Genomic DNA, 22,782 nt, shown 5'->3' with positions numbered 1-22,782 from the left:
TGCACATGGAATAATTTAATGCATAGTCGTGAGCCATTTCGGACGTTTCTGTTATTTTTTCACAGATCTGGCAGCGATCGTTGGTTTTCAATAGATTTTAGTTTTGGTTAGTTTGGGATTTTGACGTTTGTCAATTCTGACAAAATCAATGTACACCCTGACCACCATCTATTCGCCCATAGACGAATTAGCCGTCAATCAGAACGTTTTATCAATTATAAACTAACAACTAAATACACATTTAAAATCCATTTATGCCTGCCATAAGTTTTTTTTGAATTAAAATTTTGGTATGTCAAATAGTTGTTGTTGTTCCAAGAAACCTTCTCTATCTGAATATACCTTCCAAGTTAAGTACTAATTTTTTTGCGCCTGTGCGCGATTACAGAGACATCTTACTTATCCGACGTCCTCACAAAAAATATTCATAGCTTCTTGATTATAAATGAAATTCTCACACGGCAACAAAACTTTGCTGATTATTTCGAAAATAATCAACTTTTTGCTGCGGAACATCGGACATTACTTTGACATATGTCAGGACTTAAATTAATTTAAATATAATGATCGACGACGACGAAAAATCAAAAAAGTAAAGTTAAAAGCATTAAAAACATCGCCGGTACAATGGAAATGGGACCTGCAAAACGTCACGAATCAAATTCAGTAAACAATAAAAGCTTCGTCGAGAAAACTAAAAATTTCTTCCGCAGGGAGAAAACTTTCGATGATAAACTGCTTCGCAAGCGAACGGACGCATTTGCGACTGAATACAAGCGAAGGCACAAAAGCCACGATGCAAATAAAGTACGGAGAAATCACATTAAAAACGATGGACGCAAATCTATTAAGAGACCCAAAAATACCGAAAGCAAAAAATTCTACGGGCATGTGGAAGAAGTTATTTACTGCGAAGTTACGCCATCGATGCCATTTAGGATGACCAATGACAAAAGCGTCACAAAACTTCGAGATATTTTTAAACGCCATGAGCTTCGAGATCGTAACGAATTTGGTGGCGACAACTTTCCTAGGAAAAGTCAGAATAAAGACAAGTCTTGTAGTAAGTCGAGAAATAATTCGAAACAAAAACACGCACGTACAAATTCGAAGAAGAATGACGACTCTGGGAATACTCAAAAGTTGCCCGAACAATACCTTTCCCCGCTAGCTACTCAAAGGCATCAAAAAGCGACTGCCGGAAACGAGGGGAGAGGGAGAAAACGACACAAAAGAGAAAACACCCGTTCCAGCAAAGAGAACAAAATTGAAGATGGCCAAAATCCCGGCGAAGAAAAGCAGCAAAAGAAACGAATCAGACTGGTACAAAAGTACGACAATCTAACCGAGAAAATCGAAGAAGACATGAAAATCTACTTCGCTCAAATCCAAATGATGATAGACAAAAAGTTGGATGTGATTTTACAAAGTCAGAAATTAGAGCAAATGAGTACTAAAACATATTTCCCTCTTGAAGAGGGCAAAACGAAACGGGAACGCAAAAAATCGAAGAAAGTGAATAATGCACAACACACTACATCCCACGGAGAAATTAGTCCAAGTACACAATCACGAAAAGTTGTAGATACCAACGACAAAGACAACGGAACGTGTTGCCTTTTCGATCGAGCTGATCCAGCAACAAATGTCGAAATGCGCAAACATTTTAAAAAATATCGAAATTCTGAAATATCGGGACTCTTGAATCAAAAACTCCAAGAGCTTTTAGGTGGGTCTACTGTGGAAAGGCCTCCAAATAAGAACAACTCGACTGAGTGTAAGGAGTGTAACATCTGTTCAGCCAGAAACGGTGAGTACAAAAATTGGAGATCAGCAAATATTCAGAAGGTGTTAGATCAACACTCATCAAGGCAAGAATTCGTGGTTCAAGGAATAGAACCGCCCAGTCTGGAACGTAATATTGAGAGATCCAACGAACAGCTGAGGCCTCGAAAGCTCGAGTGTAAAACTGTATCCATCATAGGAATCATTCCGAGTAGTCATCGGAAAAAGTCGAAAATGGAAAGAGAAACCCAGACTGAGAAGAAAAAAAGTTCCAAAATCTACCTAGAGTGTTCGACTCTAGAAACGGAGATTAGCCACGAGGAAAAATTACACAAAGGTATAGTTGACAACAGGCAATTTAACGAAGATGAATCTTCTGAAATCTTAAAGGGACATTGCAAGAAGAATGATTTGCTCCCGGATTTTAAGCGATGTTATTTTAACGCCTTAAGTAGTAGTAATTCTGACAACTGTTTCCAAATGCTCCAGAAAACCGGTAGAACGAGCATCGGCGACAAGTCCAAATTAAAAATCGATCCTAGAACATCCCTAAAAGGTAACCCGAAAATCTCCAGATCCAAATCGGATTTTACCGACAAACCTTTCTCGATCAACGACTCTATGACAAAAAAGTCACGAAGTGGAAATCCGCAGATTCAGCGTACTTCAAACAAAGATGAGGGATTGCAAACCTCCAAAATAAAAGTAGAAGTACAAAGTACTGCGGTGGGTGGTGACAAAAAGCATCACCGCCACGTGCACACGAGCATCCACAATGTAAGACAGATGTCTAGAGGAACAAGCGCCAGAAAAATGGACGCTGCTATCAATATCGTGAAAAAGGTTGACGTAGCAATTTCGCCTAGAAAATCTCCCAAGCGCTGCTTAAAAGAAGCTGCAGTAGGAGTGAGTTACGTGGATTTGGTAAATGCACCAGCTAAGTTGACGAGGTCGAGGGGGGTTTCTCCAATTAACATTCGAGGTATCCACTTAACGAAACCAGTAATGGTACCTACCCCAAAACCGAGGAATTTCAAACAATCTGGCAAAATCCGAATTGCATCACATGAAAAACACAAGACCGCGACGATGGGAGTAGCCAGCGTCGAAGAAACTCCATTACTAAGTTTGGAAAGAGCAAACGTTGCTACCAAATCATTTGATGTGCAATGCACAACTATTAACCCCAAAAGTCGCAAAAGTGTAGTGAAAACGAAGCATATTACACAAGCTAAGATTCCAACTGTTGATCCTAATCATTCTGCGGCGGTATCACCGACGTGCAATCAATCCAATCAAAATGCCATCGATGTTTGTTTCCACTTGCCTTATTCGGAAAACGAAGAATCCTCACGCAAACGTGAGAGCTGTACTCTGACTAGAAGTATTACCGCAAACGCAATGCTCGAAAATGCGAACTCCGTCGTAAATAAAGTTTCCACCACCACATCATCATCTGCGCACGTAAGGTTTGTAAGGAAAAGCAAGTCTTTGGTGGAAATTAGACCTCGGATGCGAAATAACATGTATAACGAATCCAATTCTGAAGTCGGTAGCAGAACTAGAAGCACGCTTGAAAAATTTGCGAACCAACCGAAACAGCGTTTGCAAAGTCAAAGGTCAAACGCACAATCGTTGGATCAGTATTTGGGTAAATTCACTAGCAGATTGTTCCTTACAAAAGACTATAAAGGATCGCAAGTCAGTTCGTATCAGAGAAGGAAACTCTATGATGACTCGATACGAAAAAGGATGAAAAAAAAATTTAAGCTTTCCAAGAACTCCATCGGACCTCAAATCTACGAAGTTAGATTTTTATCTATGTTGGAAAATAAAGATTTTATTAATCGTTCGGTTAGATCGGCGATACACTCCATAGACCACAAAGACAATAATATAAAACCCGCAATGTATACTGACGTTCCACATTCATTGGCTGCACTCAGAACTGAGAAATCAAACGTCGGAAAAGTTACGGAAATTTACGTAAACAACAAAGAACACCTTATGGTCAAGTTTTGGAGAAAACTTTTGGCGATCAATAGCACTGTGGCTATCCCTGAAGGATTTGAGGAAAACCAGTGCTCTTGCACAACATTTTCCAGAAACTGTACCGCTTGCAAAAATTTCGTGACACTTTTGGATTTGTTTTCCAGCTCTATGTCGACGTATTGCAAAAATGGTGGCCATTCTCAAGTCGATAACAATACCGAATCGACCTCAGAAGCAACAGAGCGTATTATGTTGGCGCCGGATTGTGATTCAGTTGAAATCTGCTACAAATCCAGAATGAATGACGTAAATAACTCCACCACTGGTATGCGTAGCTGGCACGTGCCCACTTATAGGGATGGAACATACCTGACATATCCTACGAGCTGTCCAATTCTTGCTAGTCGTGTATCTTCCTTCGAATACTTGTATGAACGGGATTCCAATGACACTTCCAGAGAAATGGTGTTCGCCAACTTAACACGCCCATTCGGTCAAATATTCAGGTTTAATCCCAGTCAGTACAACGTGGAAACTCATTTTTCAAGAAGAAATACCCATAGCAGCCCTTGCAGCTCCGAAGAAAGTGGATATGGCAGTGTTAAATCCAAACAAACCTCTTCTTTGGATAATTTCTTCAAGAAGCCGAACATTGCTGCACTGTTTACTCCGTGTAGTTTGGGTACAACAGAATTTTGCACAATTAATCACCAGGATAGGACGGAGTTAGAGGAAGTCGTAACTTATGACACCATGGTCGAACATTGTCAGTTAAATTCCGATCAAGTCCAAGAGAAGACTGAAAGTTGTGAAAATGAAGAAGAAGATGAAGAGTTTCCGTTGTCAATGGAGAACGATTATTCGAACTGCTTGGAAATGAAATCCACGTACAATAATATTGTAGAAGTCGAACAAGAACCGGCAGTAGAAACAGATGAAAATAAAATTGAACTTAGCGAGAATGGAATAAAATCGACAAGTAGTACAGCGATTGATGTCCGAGATATAGCGTCAATATCTGAATCGATGGTTGAAAATGTGATAAAAGCAAGTAGTTCGGAGATTGCGGAGGAAGCCCCTGCGAGAGGCTTTTTTAATATCCTCTTGAAAATATATGAAAAGGAAGTTCATATTAGAAAGCAGTTGTTTGAAGATTTGATTTTTCATGAGTGCTTGATATCTGCGGTCGAGGACAAAAGGAACCAGGAGAAAAAGTGGAAATCGAAACTGCGAAATATCTTAAAGAAAAAAGAAGAAAAAAATGCAGACACGAGAATGCCCGAGGTAATAAATATAACGTAACTTTTGAAAAAATTGGTACAAAACTTACGATCAAACACGGTATAAAAAGTACAACATATTTACTAAGATAAAGCTCCTAATTAAATAAGTAAGAAATAACGGCAATTAAAACTTAATTTGCATCAAAATCACAACGTATGCATGATGGACCTTTTCCTAACGCGCATAGATATAGGAAAATCGACTTAGATATCATGGGCTTAATTTTAGTACAAAATTTAATATTAAAAATTGTCTCAGTAAGATAGTGTAATTTTTTAAGTCAAATAGATTACAGTATCCAAACTTTCTCATTACATATGGCAATCGTAGTTGCCTATATGAAATGCTTGTGTTGCACCCTTTTTAATCATGTATGGTATGTTGGTATGTGTCATGAAACATGTCTAAGTAGAATATGCATATAGCTGAGAGGACTCATTTGGAAGTCTACATTTTAAATCTCGCACTCTCCTTTGTCGATAGGAACATTTTATATTATTATAATTGTGACTATTTTCTAAACTTGTATGTTAATCAGACGGCAATATTCGATAGGGTACTGACGGCAATCTTATTAGCGAATTGCGTGATCAACTTCCGGATGCAAAACGATGCTTAATCGCTATAGCGCAAGTTGCACAAATCTCAAAGTCTCTGGAAGAGGAGCTAAAAATAAACGCCCTAATGAAGCTGCTGAAAAGAATCGAAATGGGAGATTGGAAGGTTGCACAGATATTTCAAGTGAGTCTCTGCAAGAGCGTTAACCAAGGGTTGCATATATTTGTTTTCAGGACTTGGAAAATGGGAACTTACAAGAAGAGGTCAGAGCCCAAGTGCTCCAACTGTTTATAAATACCTGTCATGGGTTTTACGCGGGTACTAAATTACATCGACAGAAATTGAGCAATGAAGAACTAAATTTAGTGAAGATTTTCGCATGCAAATACGGGCTCATGGTGGAAGAAAATTTATCGATTACTGTAGCCAACTACATCGCTAAAAAAGTTATCAATTCGGAACGCCGGTTGAGAGGTTTGTTACTTTTTCTGCCAAAAACAAAAACAGCTTAAATTAAAAGTGAAGTTTCTCTGCACTAAGGTCGATTAAATTATCAGTTTAAACGTTATAAATTTTTGTCAACTTCTGGATGAGATTTGGGTTGTCAAATTTTATGTTTCATGATGTAGTAGAAGTGTTTGTTTAAATTTTGCGCCAAACTATTACAATTTATTGATGGAAATATTGCTTTCTTTATAACATAATGTAAATTTAAATTTACTGCGTCGAACAATATCCAATTCAATATGCCGGATTCATTTTTGAATCTCGGTTCGGGCAAACAAGAAATTTGTCTTGTCCGTTAAGCCCGCTACGCACTATTCGTTGATGCAATGATGCGGTGCGCTGATGCGATGCTTTATGTGGCGATTCGGCGAGAAGTCCGTATTTAGATGAATCACCAAAGGAAAAATAAAGACGGACGAATCAAATTCGTATTTGCGGTTAGTTAAATATAGACCATTAAGGCGACCACACCTATAGTAGACGCCACGATTTTTATTTAAAGTAGAATGGAAAGACAATATTATTTTTAAATTTGTTAAAAAAATACAGTTACGTCCGTGCTTATGGAATCCCAGCGACAAACACAAGAAGAAATGGGTCTCGATGACATGGGCGAATCAAAAAAGAAAAAAGTGTTTGTGAGGTGAGACAAACTTGACGTCTTAAGTTATTTTGTGTATACTTTTTTGTGTGTCCTGACCATGAAAACTCCGAAACTTTAACATAGTGATAAAGACTTAATAAAAGTCAAAACGTCAGTAGTTTGAAAAATTAATGGGAGTTTTTGTTAACACCAGTGTCCTACTCTCGTTATTGTTATCGATTTAAGTTAAGGACGCAAAAATCCAATGATCTAGTTTAGTTATTATTTAAATAATAAAACCTGTTGCCAAAATCTGCTTTTGTATAGAGACTGTGTCCACCATATTCTTTTCCTTATCCAATGAAATCACTAGATAACACGCGTGTGTTGCAGCCAGCAGAAGCAGGTCTCCCTGGGAATCCATCGCAACACTGACTAACAGGTGCACAATAGACGAATTGTGCACCAGTCATTGTCATTGCGTTTTTAACGAAACACATCAACGAAACGCATTACGAATCATATTGGGGCTGAGCGAGTAGCGGGCTTAAGTTTACGTATTTGTTATTTTTTTTAGCTGCCGTTGCCTATTTAATGCGCCCCAAAGCGGAAACGATGGACGCAATATCGTTTGAAACATTTATTTGCCATGAAGAATGATGGAAAATGATGAACATCGAAACTTTAAAAATGAATTGTTTTGTTGAAGCTATATCATCGTTTCGTAAAAAGCAGCAAAGTTATAAGTGAGATTATTAGTATTACATTCACAATAATAATATACTGATTTTTATTTCAGCGCTATGTCTTCGCAACAGTTTTTTTTAAAGATTTTTTCCCTAAATTATAGGCACATACCGACCAATGCGTAGATTTGACACTTTTCATACTTTCATAGGTTTTTTTTAACGGCAAAACTCAAAAATTCAACATATTATTTTCACCTTAATTTTGTTTGCTGAAAAAATATGGTTACCGTTTTTTGATAATTTTTGATACTTAATTCTGAACTATCCTAACAAAAACTTAAGTTCAATTCAAAACAAAAGTTCAATAATTCAGAAAGCTAAGGCGAGATACTTTTAAATATTATATATTTAATTATAATTAATAATGATTATAATTCCATATAGTTAATTAATAAAGAAAAGATAAGTATTTGAAATTTTTTAATAACTTTTTTCAGTGTCTCATTTAAAATGTTTTCATTGGTTTCAAAATTTAGTCATTTCTTAATTAGGTACACTAATTTTCCAGTAATTTTAAAAGGTAAATCCAATTAAATAATATAGCAATTAAAAAAGAATGCAGAACAGGATATTGTTAAAATATTTCTGACTTGGACTATATTTTAACACCGATGCCACTAAATGCGTGCTATACCATTTTCCTTAGAAAATATGGTGGCCCCAAATGCGGTAAAATAATGCCACTGTTAAAGTGAAATCGGAGCTGCCAGCTATATAGCTAGTGGCTATATGGTTTAAGAAGATAAATAAAAACTTATACCCCCATGACGCTTTACTTTTCGCTATGTATTGTGTATTTATTTATTTATTTATTTTATAAATTTATTTATTAATTTTATAAATTTATTTATTAATTTTATAAATTTTTAATTATTTTTTTTTAAATATTTTATCTATTATTTATTTAATATTTATTAGAAACAGATTTCTAATAAATTTCTAGTTTCTAAAGTAGTATGTATATAGGTACAGTAAATAGTTTTGGTATAATTATTCTAATTTTGTACTACAAGATTTAGACGGTGACATTCCATGGTGTATAGGTTCCGGGTTCCGGAGTTTTGATCTAAAAAATTGACACGATTAATTCAGGTAAAATTATTGCAGGTGCATTACCCTCGAAGTGATGGTGTCTCGACAGACCATCCGTATTTCCGCTGCTGTGGCGGGGGCGTTCAATCTAAATGGTTCCTTGCATCCGTTTTCCAATCTTGCAGCCTTCACGGCGTCTTTAATGGCAAACAGAGCAGAAGATGCCAAAAATAGAGGAGGTTCACCCACGGCCTTACGAATGAAACAAACTATTTAGCAAATTTTCTCTGCCAAAATTTTGGGGCAAGAATTTTATTTTAATTTTAATTGGATTTTAATTCAACTATAGAATGAGGAATGAGTTAAAGAGGTTAACAAAAATCTGATGAACCGGCCAGTTAGGTCAATGACAAAAACCTAAAATCAACAGTCAACATAAAAGAAGGTGATGTAGCATAAGTTTTAGAACTTGCAAAGGATAAAAGTTACTCTATGATTCAAAATCATCGTCTTTTGGTCGGAGTTGGTCATAATCTTTCAAAATCCTGATCACTTGAATTGACGCGCTTGTATTTTCACCTCGGAAGCAGTAAATTTTAAACGATGTTACATTAATTTTTCAAATAAACTTCCACGAGCTACTGTGATACTTTTTACAAAACTTCTGGATTCAGTTTCAGTCAAGCTCTAAAGAAGACAACAGGATGATTGGCGAAATGTCAGCAAGTTCGACTCAGCAAAAACCGACGCCGGAGGAATCCGGAGGTTTTGTAAAAAACGTTTATGCAATAAAGAGAAGCGCAAGAATTGCAATTAATACATTGATTTATCGTATGCAGAATTGGAAAAGATTTACTTTTTTCACCCTGTCTTACTTTATAGTTTTCTGGTTATTCCGCTGAAACATTTTTTTAGAAATAAAATGAACAAATGTACACATCTAACAGTTCCCTCTCTTGTTTGTACAGACAGGAAAATACGACTGGGTACAAATCGGATCATCTGGACAGTTTGACATACATAAAACCAATAGCATTTAGAAATTTGTAAAAATCATGATTAGAAAGGACTTCGGGTTTGATCGACTTTTGATAGCAAATACGAAACAACAAGAAAACCGTTAAAAATAAGTAATCATCGCATAGTAGGGTAATATACAGGGTATCGTATTTTAAAAAAGGAAGTATTGCAGTTTTAAAAATGTTGTGTTTGCTTTTAGCATACAGGCGATTAACACCAAGAAATTTTTATTAATTTTTTTAATAATTAAGATATCTATGAAACAGGATCGGAATTAGGATAAAGTATAGGGAAACCTGAAAGAACGTGTCATTTTTTTTTTCATAAATCTGTTTAAAATAAGGAAGTTTGGAAGCTTATGAGATACTCTGCTTTTTCCCTTTTTTCAATGAATATCATTGTTCTAATCATGCGTTTTTCGCTCGGTCGTTAGGGATTTGACTTTTTAACACTTCATTACCAGATAAATTAATATTAATTACCTTGGATGAGTACACCGCTTTGGGGTTGGAAACTCCTTTCAAAAGAGATACGTTGAACTCGCCAGGTATATCACCGAAACCCGGAATTTTGTACGCCCCTGGACCTTTGGTGTACAAAATCCCTGTGGGCGAATACACAAGCTCTTCTAAAATAAACAGCCCGTATCCCTGCATAAACGCACCCTCGACTTGTCCGATATCGATTGCTGGATTTATACTTTCACCTGCAAAGCACAATATCATATTTTTTTGATATCTAGACGGGATAATCGATCTATTTATGAAATGTATTTAAAACTTTCAAAATGTAACAAATATCTGGAAATTTTCGGTGAAACGTTCGGTAAAACAGAACAGAGTCGGATAAAAATAAATAGATTTGAAAGTCACTCTATTAATAAAGAGAATTTAAGGGATCATTTATTGTTACTCGATTTTTGCCCGAACTAGATAAAAAGAGTGAGACCTTCTGATGAAGATGGATTGCGAAATAATTCCTGAGAGAAAATTGATGCGTTTTAAAATCGGTCTATTAAAACATTTTCTTTTCCAAACCTCAAGACGAGAAGAGAGAAGAAAAATGTAAGATGTTATTTATAAACCTAATTAAGAAGAGTTTAGATTGGACGAATTTTAATTATTTATTCTGAATTTCAACTTACTAGTCGCTACAGGCCAATACAGTTCCAGAAAAATATTAAAATAATCAAAAAGTTTCATACATACTCTAAATTACTCTAAATTACTGCCTATCGAACTACAGAAAACAAGAAAACACAATCTGCGCGCAGCATGCCAAATAGTTCCTAATATGCAGTTTTTAAACTCCAGGTGCAATAAAAAATTGTTCGTAAAAAATTGTCCCATTTAGGTTGTTAAAATTTTATGCAAGAAACCTCACTCCCGATCTATAATTAATATGGGGAACAAATAAAAATAAAATGAAACAAAAATGAAACGTCAGTTGAAATTCAACTAACCGCTGATGCAGTAATTCAGAAATGTCCGATATATAACTAGCAGTTTCATTTAACCAAAAATCTAAAATGTATGCGTGCATGCAGAAACTTTTTAGTATAATTATATAATACTAAAAATAATTTAGAAAATTCTTGCCTAGATCCATAACAATATCGGTGCGTAATACTTTGTGGTCTCCAGTTAGTGTATCGATCTCCACTTCGGTACACGCAGCCCCATACGTGAAATATCTGAAGATATTGCCTTCGTTCGTATCCCAATCGTGTCCCAACTCTGGGGTGGCATAAAATCCTACAGCTGACAGGCTGATTCTGTCAAAATAAGCTTGTTTTACCCAAGAATCCCAACCACCCTTTGGATTAGTATTTTTGTACGGTTTCAGCCTTTCATTTATCTCGTTGCAGGCGTTCTGCAAAAAAAAATATATCTACACCATCACGTCAAAGAGCTGCGTTGTTGGAGGACCGGAAAAGAAATTATTAGGAATAGTGGTAGACTAATTTTCGTTTTGTTTTGTGTGTAAACAACCCTACAATTTGGATGCATCAAATCATACTAAGCTTTAAAAACTTTTGACAGTCGACAGTCGAAAATTATTGTCACACATATATAGTTCCTGCAGTAGAGTGCGGTGATGTAATTGTTTAATTTGTAAAAGTAACATTTTCTTTAAAGTTATTATAACGTTTATGCATTTTCAACGAATAAATATAAATTTGAATCGGAAATAATGGACAGGTCATATGGTTAGCTAAGTATTGTAATGGTGGTGATTGTAATGTCCTTTGATCAACAATGGAAAGCTCTTTTATAAAGGCTTATTGTTCCATATTTCTCATTTTTTAATTTTTATAATTTCTATTAGTATCATTGAACAACACAATTTCGATTGTAGTTATATTTTGCCGATATATGGAAATGAGAAACGTGTGTCCTATTAAGCTTGTATCAATTATCAATGTTTGAGTTAAAATCTCACCAAAACAGCCATTCCATTTAAATCCGATCCAGTACTGGCAGCCGTGGGTGACGTATTCGGAACGGTTTCAGTGGAAGTGGCGCTTGTATGTATTTTCTCTGGAGGGACGCTCAAAGCTTCACTAGCCACCTGTATCATCTTGGTATAAAGTCCTTGACCCATCTCGATGCCTCCATGGTGCAATAGTACTGAGCCGTCCGTGTAGACTAGCACCAACGCTCCGGCTTGATTTAGAAATTTCGCTCCGAATGCAATACCGAATTTGGTTGGTACCATAGTTATGCCGCGCTTTTTGTATTTATTTCTCCTGCAATAACGAAATGTGTTACCCCCTTATATCAGTAAACCGCTTAAACATAAAAATTAACTCAAATTCTCAAAATTACTCCTGTTAGGTGTTCGTTCATTTTCCAGGTCCTAAAGTATGAATCAATAATATGAAAAAGAGAGCCGTAATCGTTAAATATCGAAGAAAATCACTGTATTGTGTTCATCTTTATTATTTATTTTTTAAATTTAATAATTTATTTTAGCTTTTAGAATGTACTAGCTGGGATAAATTTTATCTACTCCATAAGATCCTTACATTTTTTGCAATTTCTGGAGTTTTTTTTGTTGATGAAATGGAAGTTTGTATCTCGAATTTGTCACATGACAACAACTCATAATTTTGTTGTAAGCCAACTTCACGAAACAGTAAAAATTTGTGTATTTAGTATAAGTTTACGTTTTCACTAACATAGGAACGGCAACTCGAATCTCTAATGGGGGCTATCCACGAAAGTGTTTCCAGATAAGTCCGCGAGCAAGTCTGAAACGAATTGCGGTCACACACAGGTAAACATTCAGGTAAACCTGGAGGTTCGCCAGTTGTCCTTAGTACTTGCTCTAAAAATCAGACAATCTGATTCGCTTCGAGCCGCGCTTGGAACTGAACTCGCCGTGAGTTTGAACACATACACATTCGCACTTACTCGCGTGTCTCGACCTGTACAGGCAAGTCGTAACACTTGCCTGCATGTGTATAGGCCGCTTAAAATTTACCTGTTGTATTCGTCTACCATTTTCCTTCGCGCGTGGTATTGCGACTTGTGGATACATTCCTTCCAACATTTGTCCATTGTGCAATCCTCCAATAGTTGATTATAATGCGTTAAGTCACCTTCCTTATAAAGATTTCTTTCGCTAATTATAATACGACTAATACCGAGATATTCGGCGATGTCATCAATTATATTCTCGGCCACAAACATGCCTTGGGGACCGCCGAAACCTCTAAAGGCTGTATTCGAGGGTAAGTTGGTTTTGCAGATGGTGCCCTTTACCCTAAACGCTGGGATGTTGTATGCATTATCCACGTGAAGCAGCGCCCTTTCACAAACCTACAAAGGAACAGCTAAAATAAATGTTGACGAAATAGGTATACCCCAATCTATATCCCATACCTATATACAAAAAAATTGGATATATTTGACAGAAAATATTTGAGATTTAAATTAAAATTTTACCACAACACTTAACAGGTTTGACATGTGAAGTCTTTGAAGTACTTACACTACCATTATACGGGGCTAGTTTGATTCCAAAGATCGTAAGAAAATAGTTTATTGTGTTTTGTTGCTTTGTTTTTCTTGTTCAATTCTAATAAACGATAAATGAAGAAGAAACTACAAAAAATTCATAGAAGCTATAAAAATTCTTCCCAAGAAAATAAAAAATGTGTAATACTATCGACAGCGAGCGGCAATGATTTATCAAACCATTTGAAAAACTTCCAAATAAGTCGTGAAACTTTTTCAACTAGGAATTTTCATTGATCAAGCGTGATATTATTGCAACAATTAAATAATTGCTGAACTAGTTTTTGTTTCAATCTTATGATGAATGACGAATTTAGGATAAACACATGTCTGTCTTCTTTAGTTTTGATATTGATAAATGTCTTAAAAATATGTGATAATAACTGACTAATGGCATTAGTAATTTTAGGTAATTTAAAATAAATTTGACTAGGAAGTTATGTCCTACTATTATACTACATTTTTTATATTTTTTAAATACCATTTTCCCTTGTACATTGTAAATAAGTAAAATTTTCATGTTTCTAACATTAAACAGTCGATTATTACAATGGTCGCGTTTGGAAAGGTTTATCATTGCTTACAAACAACGTTTTTTTACCGAAACTAAGCTATTGATAGTGTGTTAAAAAATATTGGTGGGTCTAATCTCGGTTAAATTTCAAAAGAAACATTGTCCGTAATAAGCCGACGTCACGCTACAATTAGATATTATTAAAAATCGTACCCCCGTGGACAGATCAGTCGAGTAACCACCGTTCAAATAAAGGTGAACGTCACACCCTAGAATCTTCCCCGTATCGTCGAACGCCGCTTTGTACTTCATTAGAAAAGGATGCCTACCGCCCGTCATCAGCATGTCCTCGTCTCTGTCCAGCATACATCTTATTGGTCGACGAAACTTTTTGGCAGCGATTGCGACCGGGATCGCTACCATCGCAGCTTTAGACTCCTTGCCACCGAAACCGCCGCCTATGCGTTTCACTTTGCATATGATTTTATTTTGCTGCGTTTCTAAAGCTTCCGCAACCAGTGCCTGGAGTTATTGAAAACGATAATTTACCCATAGCGAATAAGGATGTGGATAAGTATAAACATTTACCAAAAATTGTGTACAGGTTGGGAATTTTATTGTGAACCTATACCCTGTTTCTGCTGATCATAACTTTATTATTTTTAATGGAACACTCTGTATATTATTATCAATTTAGATAGTGAAATACAAGTTCAGTGATATATGCGTCTGTGACCAGCTCTACCGCTATTCGTTATCTGTTGTTTGTGTTTCTAATTGTATCTTTGCTATGTGATGTTTGTTTGCTATTTAATGTTTGATTTATTCGGCACCTCATTTAAGTTCCATAAAAAAAATATTTACTGTTACCGCTTAAAAATCAACATATGACGAGTGATAATTTATTTTTAAACTAAAACCAAATTATCAGTAAAAGTACATATGAACGTTTATTAGATAATTCCAACGCAAGCATCGACATAATCATTTTTACATTATCGAGGATCTATTAATAAAATTTTTATTTAAACATCCTGTTTATCTGTTATATTAGATACTTAAAAAGTTAGAAAAATTTCAATACTGGCCTAAAGCATTTGAAAAATAAGTGAATGATAAATTACAAATATTTAAATATAGAGAAACGTATGATGAGACCTGTGGTACGACCACGGAGATACTTCGAAAAAACTAAGACATATGCTCACCGCCACTTCAGAAGGATGCTGAGTGGATGAGTACAGCTCTATTTCACCGTCCTCCGCCTTGGGTACGGCTATCACAGCTTGTGTTTCGAAATAAAAATGCTCTTGACCTCCCATCCTACATTGACCCTCCAGAACGTGAGGCGCGCTACTGAATACTTCTTCGACGGGTCCCTTTCGGATAGACCTATGTACTTCTTTGAAAAACGACCTTTCTTTAATGGCATCTTCTATGGTAATAACAATTGGCTCTAGGTCTTGGTACTCAATTTTGACCTTCCTAGCCGCCCTTTGAGCTATGGAGATATCATTAGCTAGTACAGCACAAATGATCTGACCTTGGCTAGTCACCACGTCATAGTAAAAAATCTTTTCATCAGGAACAATACCGCCGAATACGTTTCTATCTGTTCCGATATCTTCTACAGACACTATACCACGTACACCCTCCATCTGTAGAGCATCGAACGGATCTACAGATATAATTTTCGCGTGAGCTCTTGAACTAACCACAAACGCTAAGAACAGTTCGTTTTCAAATCTCGGCAAATCGTCGCAGTACACTGCTTCACCTGCGGCTTGTTTGAATGCCGACAGGTGTACCATAGGCTTTTGGATAACATTGTATCTACCAGTTTCAGTAGAACCAGATTTAAAATATTGGGAATTTATCTGCTTCGACTCGTGAATTCCACGAGATCCGCTCAACTCGGTGGAGTTCAGTTCATTTATACAAGGCAATTGTTCGGATATGGCCAAGAATGCCTTAAAGAACAATCCCAAGGTTAGAGATTTGCGATAAGCGATCATTCCCCCTGGCGCTGAAGGATCCAAAGGAAGGTCTTCCAAGAGCCAATTGAACGCCATCTCCACACTTTCTTTATTCCACGGAAGACCTTTCAAATTCGCTTCAGTTTTGGGAGCCGTTATGGTTTTGAAGGACATACCGCCGAATGCCAAGTGTATGTCAGATACTATGTTCGAGTTATTTTCAAATATCACATTAACCGCTATGTTAACTATCGCGATGTCATCTTCCCTTCTTCTAGCTTGTTTGTAGGCTTTAAAGTATTGGCTCTTGGTACTAAAAGGTATGCGCACTGTTTTTAAGACTTCATCGGCATGAATTATACTTTTACGATAGCCAACAAAGAATTTGTCATCTAATACTACAGTTCTTAGTCCATTTGTCAGGTGCTCGATTTCGAGCTCTACTCTGCAAGCCATTAAGATGGGTAACAAATCAGATATCGGACTACCAGTCATGATGTTACCCCCAATGGAGCCGACGCTTCGAATTTGTTTCCCAGCGAACCAAAAGAGCACGTCCACGATAGCTTTAAATATACGGGATTTTTCTTCCGGCTGGGTGCGGATTTGGTATTTCAGAAAATCACCCAATTCGGTCAAAGTTACGGACGCTCCCACTGATATTCCATTGCCACCTTCGCTTATTTCTATAAGTTCTTTGATTTGGGTAGGTTGGATGATAACTGGGTAGAACATCCGCTTGAATTTCGTCTCCACGCCCACCTCAGTGTTGCCGACTACTATCTTGGCCTCCGGAAAAGTACATTTCAAACTAAGAAAATCGATATATTTAGTGGGTCGGTACCACGTAACGTTCTTGCCTTTGATTTCGAGTCTCTGCCTGTCATATACGTCCAGCAGTTTCAGCTCAGGCGGAAAAATTGGCTCTTGAGACGGGTGGTATGGACTAAATTCGTTTGGGTCAAAAAGTCCCTCAGCCGGTATTTCTAAAAATGTGTTAAAATCAACAATTAACTCAATTTTGACTACTGAATACTTGCCGGTTGTGCCGTTCTGCACTTTGCAACATTTATCTCCCATGCCACAACTTGCATCGCTGCCGTTAACGTAACTTCCACTTATTTGCGCTTCCCACTCTTCGGTGAATGTCTTGAAACCATCCAAGATTGGCCTATAACCTGTGCATCTGCACAAATTACCCTGCAGCGTTTCTTCTAGTTCTTCCATTTTCGGTTTTGGAGACTGCCTCAGGAGAACGTACATCGACATTACCATTCCCGGGGTGCAAAAACCGCACTGAGACCCGTGCGTTTTGGCAATTCGCTCTTGTACGGGATGTAATTTGGTTTTGGTCGAGCCTATGCCCTCGACCGTAGTCACTGCCAGACCGTGCATGGAACATATCGGTGCCAGGCATGCGTTTACTGGTATATGACTAGTTGCTATATAAGGATATTGACAATTATTATAATTAGCTTCAAAAGAAAAGATCTAAAAATAGTGTTGGCAATCTTATCTAACGAGACGGAATTGGGAAGGATGGCTGAAAAATCAGCTTTAAAGAGTGTAATAGTATATTATGCGGTGATTAAAGAAGTTAGTCAACGCGTTGGTATTATACTTTTTCTACAACTAAATAGTTTATATAGTTTAATAGTTTAAGAACAGACAAATAAATGTATTCTTGTATTATTAAACGAAATTTCTAGTGAAAATTAGGAGGGGAATTATCTTTTTATTGTACCATTAGTCAATTGTTATTAAAAGGATTATTTTTGTAACAGGACTTCTTTCAAAAACAAATCTATATTGGACACTGAATAAGACGACTCTCTTTCCTAGTGTACAACTTTTATCTGCAGTCGTCCAAGTAAGATTTTTTTATTCTTTTATTTCTATAGAGGTGGATTCTATAGGTGGTCGGATGGTCCCATGACAAATGAAAAATTTATTTCCCTTTCTACCTTGGCCTTATATTTCAGGGAAAGTATGCAGGGTTTTTCAAAAATAATATTTTGTAAGGAAATCTCAGATATGAATATGAATTTGTAAATAAGAAGCATTTTATATTCTTTTATTCAGGATTTGTTGTTTCAATAAGATTTACTTGAGAAATCAAAAATTAACTTACTCTTCAAAACTAATTTTGGTCTATAATAACAGAATATACAGAGTGTGGCATTCAAGAATACTTACTACGTGATGTTTTATGCTTCATCCTTCATGTTTAATGTAATGACGGAAATTCCATAAGATTTCGTTTACGGGTTCAAATTATTTTTATTTCAAAAGTCTAGGGGAACCTAAACAATATCAACTTTACCTTTACCAGTATGTTAGTTTTTATTAGTTTCAGGTAATATTTAAAATAAAATTTTCTTATATTATTATTCTCCTAGAGGTATATTCTTGGAAGGTAATGAATGCTATTTAGTAGAATATTTTAAAATAATATCTGATACTTTCCTATCTGTCAATTATGCAGAGATCAAAGGTGCGTTAAGGCTTCATTATTGACTGTCCTATTGACTCGATATTTATATTTCCCTAGGCACGACAACCATTTATTTTTAGTGATAAGTAAGAATTTAAAAAGGATACATTACGATGTTTCTTCCTCTGTCGAATCGGGAAACCATAACGGTGCATGCCCCACATCCTCCTTCACCACAGCCGAGTTTTGTACCACAGAGTCTTACTGTATTATATTTTTATGTCAAGGACTCATAGCAGAATTTGTCATAAACATTTTAAATATTCGTTTTCCATGGCAGTAGCATGAATTTAACAAAAAAAAAATGCAAACGTGTAATTTAAATGTGCCCAAGGAAATATCCTGTTATCCAAGTTTTGCTTTTTTTTTGCAGAATTACAATTTTTATCAATCTATTCAGCCATTCAGCAATTAAAATATATTCATTTCTTTTTTATTTTATATTAAGCTCCACTGTTTATAGGAAATATTATCTCATTCAATAGTATTGAAAACTTTTTGAATGGCGATACACTTTTTTGTTTAGCGTAACGTTTTTGTCAAGATTAACAACTATCAAAGGATACACTTTGCCCTTAGGTAATACAACAAAGTCCACTCAGGATCGATATTTGAATCGATAATCTGAAAAAAAAAGTATTTCACAAATCAAAATCATTTTAATTTTTTAAATTTCTAAAATAGTTCAAAATTTAATAGTCATTAATTGACTTTTCCATATATAACATTTTTATTATCGGAGTTATAAGACACCAGAATTGCACTAGTGAATATCAGTCACATAGATGGGGGAAAACCTTATAAAAATGCAGTCATCGGAACAAGAGAGTGGAGTAAGACCATTAACTTTAGTTAATTTTTAAATTATTAAATATTATTTGCTTCATTATTGATATATAAGATAAATTGGATAAAGCAGTGCAAGTTCATTAGTTCTGTTTAGTTTACGCAAGATTTAAGGTAGCTAATTAGGTATTTTGAGGTGCCAAAATTCAATAAGAATGGTTGTAAAACCACTCTCAAAATTATTTAAATGAAAAAATATGCATTTGTTATAAAACTAACTTAAATATTTGATGGTACAAAAATTTGCACTTTTATTATTTATATTATTTTAGTTCTTGACCACCACAAATTATAAACTAAAACTAATTCGCATTAACAGTGCTGTGAAAATAAATTGTTTTCAAAGGTAGTAAAAATAAAAGTGAAGAATAATGATCGATAATTTTTGTCAATAGTTTAATTTTAAGCATACAGTTGGCATTTAGTTATAAGTATCCATTTCATCCCAAATGTTAAAATTTACTTCTTTGAATTTGCTTTTTCATTCCTTTTGGTTGTTTCAAGGGTCTTTGTGATCGCCACAATAATGGTTGGCGTCTCCCTTCAAATATTTTGTTCTTCTCTCTCTAGGTCATTTAGCTTTACCTACAGCCAGAAAAACATCTGAACTGTACTATAAACCTTAACGGATAACGGGATTCCTTTAGAAAGCTCTGTCATAGTATTGATAATGTCCCATTTCTAAGCGGAGCCGGATTCTGATTTAGACGACGGCGCATAAATTCACTTTATCGGTTACCTACTTGTAAAATGTATTGAGATAAAAGACTACGCTCATTAAAAATAATGACTGTTGCAATTTTCAATTGCAATTTGGCTTACAAAAATAATTTGTAACTAAACACAACCCATAAAACCATTCAATGAGACCTTGAACCTCTTCTACATCTGATTGTTCGTGAATATATTAACGTTGAGTGTTACACTAATAGTTTTGCGGAACTAACTAGACCACTTTCAGAAAATAAGGGCATTGCTTCCCGAGTTTCGTCTATTGGGCTCCTGCAAAACACTACGATACTTTCGCGAAATTAATACTGCGTGCATTTTAAATATGAACTCAACCTAACTTTAAAGTAATGTCAAATTATGGTAAATATTAAAATTTTTGCCAGTATTAGGGATTTTTAACTATATTTTCTCAAAAATCTCGCGCACCCTTTATGATAGACGAAAACTGAAAATAAGAAAATTGTAGCTCTACTTCACTGCCCAACCCAATTGCTCTCTTTTTATGCTTTTCATTTGGGGCTAAAAATTAAACCTTAGAAAAGGTAATTATACACCTTGTACATAATCTAAAAAGTGACTGAGGAAAAAGTTACACTTCACTTAAAAATTTAAGAAGACTTCCCAAACTTTGACAATGACGGTAGACTTTCACCCCTATGCCAATTTTTTGGAGACATTTTGCACACTCTGTATAATACATATATGTATATAATAAGACCTTATGAAGAAAAGTTGTAGCCCTCGATACTCCCTAAATACCAAAATTAAAGAAACCGACAATTTAATTTTAGTACGGTCAATTTTCTAAGAGGAACTCAATTTTCATCACGTATAATTTTGGTATGTCATCAAACAAAGAAGTTTGCGGCCATTGCAGCTGGAAAATCGAAAAAAAAATCAACCGAGGTCAAATGTTTTGTGGAGTGCCCGTGGAGTGTAAAAAAGGAGCCAAATTTTGGAATTTAAGCTCTAACGGCTCCAAAGTTATTGCTTTAAAACCCACAGAGACCTCAGAACAGAAAAGCAGACAAAAAAAATATTTTTCGACGCTGATAATTTTCCCCATGACAAGTCGTTACCGAGACAGCGTAGATACGAAAAATTCGATTTCGTCGATTTTTTTAAAGTAACAAGGGGAACTTTGCGAAATTTAATATGCGGTCATAATATGTGATAATCCATCTTTTAAAAACAATTTCGAAAAATCGGCGTTGCCGAATCTACCCGAAACCATTGACAACTTTTCAAATTAAAGTAAATTTTGCGACTATAACAAAATAGGAGTTTATGTGATTATGAAAAAGCACATTTTTGGAGCTCCCTGTGTGATATATCGATATTTTGAGTTATACGAACTTTTTCTTGACATACTACTAGGAAAGAAAATATTAAAATTTATTTACGTATCATTTTTGTTATACAATATTAAGTTTTTCTTTCTGTAAAAGCCGGTAAAAAGGGCATTTAGAAGAAAATAACATTTGCGTACATATTCAACCTAAACAAAATCGTTGTTCTTTAGATAACGTTATAATGAGCTTGAGTTAAATTGCTTAACACGCCTCAAAATTAAAGTTAATTAATAGATAAGTTTATTTTCAGCATTTTTCTATGCCTATATTTTTAGAATACGGTTAAAATTTCGCTTCGAACGTTGAGCAAAGAATTAAATAACTGCTTTATAAAATTAGAATTATTGGAAAAATAATTAGTATCATCATAATCCGTGTTCTATTTAAAACACTACTTTTATTGACTAGTGACTTTTTAGTTGTCGAAATAGTGTTTTTCTTCCACATTGTCAACGAAAAGCATTATTACCTTTTTCCCATTAACGTAAAACACCAGAGTTCCACTTATTTCGTTCGTCTCATTCGCTGCCATATTCGAATCCGTGTGAACCAACGACATATACTATTCGTATCGTAATGTTGTTTTTGCTCCAAAAGCCGATCTTATTGTTGCTATCTGATAACCCTACCCCAGTTAATTTTAAGTGAATATATATTGTCGCGAATATACTTCCGAAAAACAAGTGTTGCGTCAACGCTTGCAACAACACCAATTAACAATAACAATAATGATAATATACAATTAATAGTTTTTAAAATTTCTTTAAGTTAGCCCATGTTTTAACGCATTATTTTATTAGATAAAAGAAAAATCAACTTTTTTAAAGATCGAAAAATCCATATATTCATTATAGAATTTAAACAATCTTTTCCTATGTCAACAAAGAACTGAGGATGCAGGAGGAATCCAGAAATTTTATAAAAATTATTACATTAGCCCGTCGAAGTTTCTTTGAAAAAAAAAGAATGAAACAGGTATATGCACATTTTTTATTTCAGGCTGAAAAGATTTCACTTTACTGCTTGCTTGGGTTTACAATATACTAAACCAAAACTAGCGCTAGGTAAGAAAATTATTTTAAACTTTTTTCACAAGAGGGAGCTTATTCAATTTTCCTATCACTATATAAAGTAGAAAGTTAACGTTTTAAAGGTTTCTACCGTTGCAAAATACTTTTTTTAGTAGATGGCGCTTCAATTTTGCCAGTCAGGCGATAATTATTTGGATTTAAATTTCAATAGTACCTAGTTTTCCATACCGTTTTACTTTTCCGCACGATTTATGAAAAAGCAACGATTAGTGAGGCTGTTACTCTAATACTGTTATCATCTGGTA

General features: G+C 35.3%; 2 protein-coding genes across 5 annotated transcripts; one reads left to right on the top strand and one right to left on the bottom strand.

Annotated features, from left to right (window-relative positions):
- The first annotated feature begins 568 nt into the window (after positions 1-568).
- On the top strand, positions 569-7,576 carry LOC132703231 (uncharacterized). Its single transcript, XM_060672358.1, has 5 exons — positions 569-5,061; positions 5,617-5,802; positions 5,853-6,093; positions 7,287-7,455; positions 7,509-7,576. Exons 1-4 carry the CDS (start codon positions 628-630, stop codon positions 7,367-7,369), a joined length of 4,944 nt encoding a protein of 1,647 aa, XP_060528341.1. The 5' UTR covers positions 569-627; the 3' UTR covers positions 7,370-7,455; positions 7,509-7,576.
- Positions 7,577-8,234: 658 nt separating this feature from the next.
- On the bottom strand, positions 8,235-21,995 carry LOC132703711 (xanthine dehydrogenase). 4 transcript variants are annotated; one of them, XM_060673137.1, is made up of 12 exons: positions 21,916-21,995; positions 19,083-19,140; positions 18,624-18,720; positions 17,063-17,457; positions 15,255-17,008; positions 14,260-14,568; positions 12,997-13,334; positions 11,953-12,259; positions 11,109-11,382; positions 9,993-10,216; positions 8,575-8,742; positions 8,235-8,524 (listed from the first exon to the last, which is right to left on the bottom strand). In XM_060673137.1, exons 1-12 carry the CDS (start codon positions 21,976-21,978, stop codon positions 8,474-8,476), a joined length of 4,038 nt encoding a protein of 1,345 aa, XP_060529120.1. In that variant the 5' UTR covers positions 21,979-21,995; the 3' UTR covers positions 8,235-8,473. The 4 variants fall into 4 exon arrangements, with proteins under 4 accessions (XP_060529120.1, XP_060529119.1, XP_060529121.1 ...); XM_060673136.1 differs by having other exon boundaries at positions 15,255-17,457; XM_060673138.1 differs by lacking the exon at positions 18,624-18,720 and having other exon boundaries at positions 15,255-17,457; positions 21,916-21,941.
- Positions 21,996-22,782: the final 787 nt, after the last annotated feature.

Source organism: Cylas formicarius, unplaced genomic scaffold, assembly GCF_029955315.1.
Source record: "Cylas formicarius isolate icCylForm1 unplaced genomic scaffold, icCylForm1.1 PGA_scaffold_6__28_contigs__length_40554024, whole genome shotgun sequence".
NCBI classification, from domain to species: domain Eukaryota; kingdom Metazoa; phylum Arthropoda; class Insecta; order Coleoptera; family Brentidae; genus Cylas; species Cylas formicarius.
The sequence above is the reverse complement of the archived record's forward strand: the minus strand, read 5'-3'. Positions and strand labels throughout refer to the sequence as shown.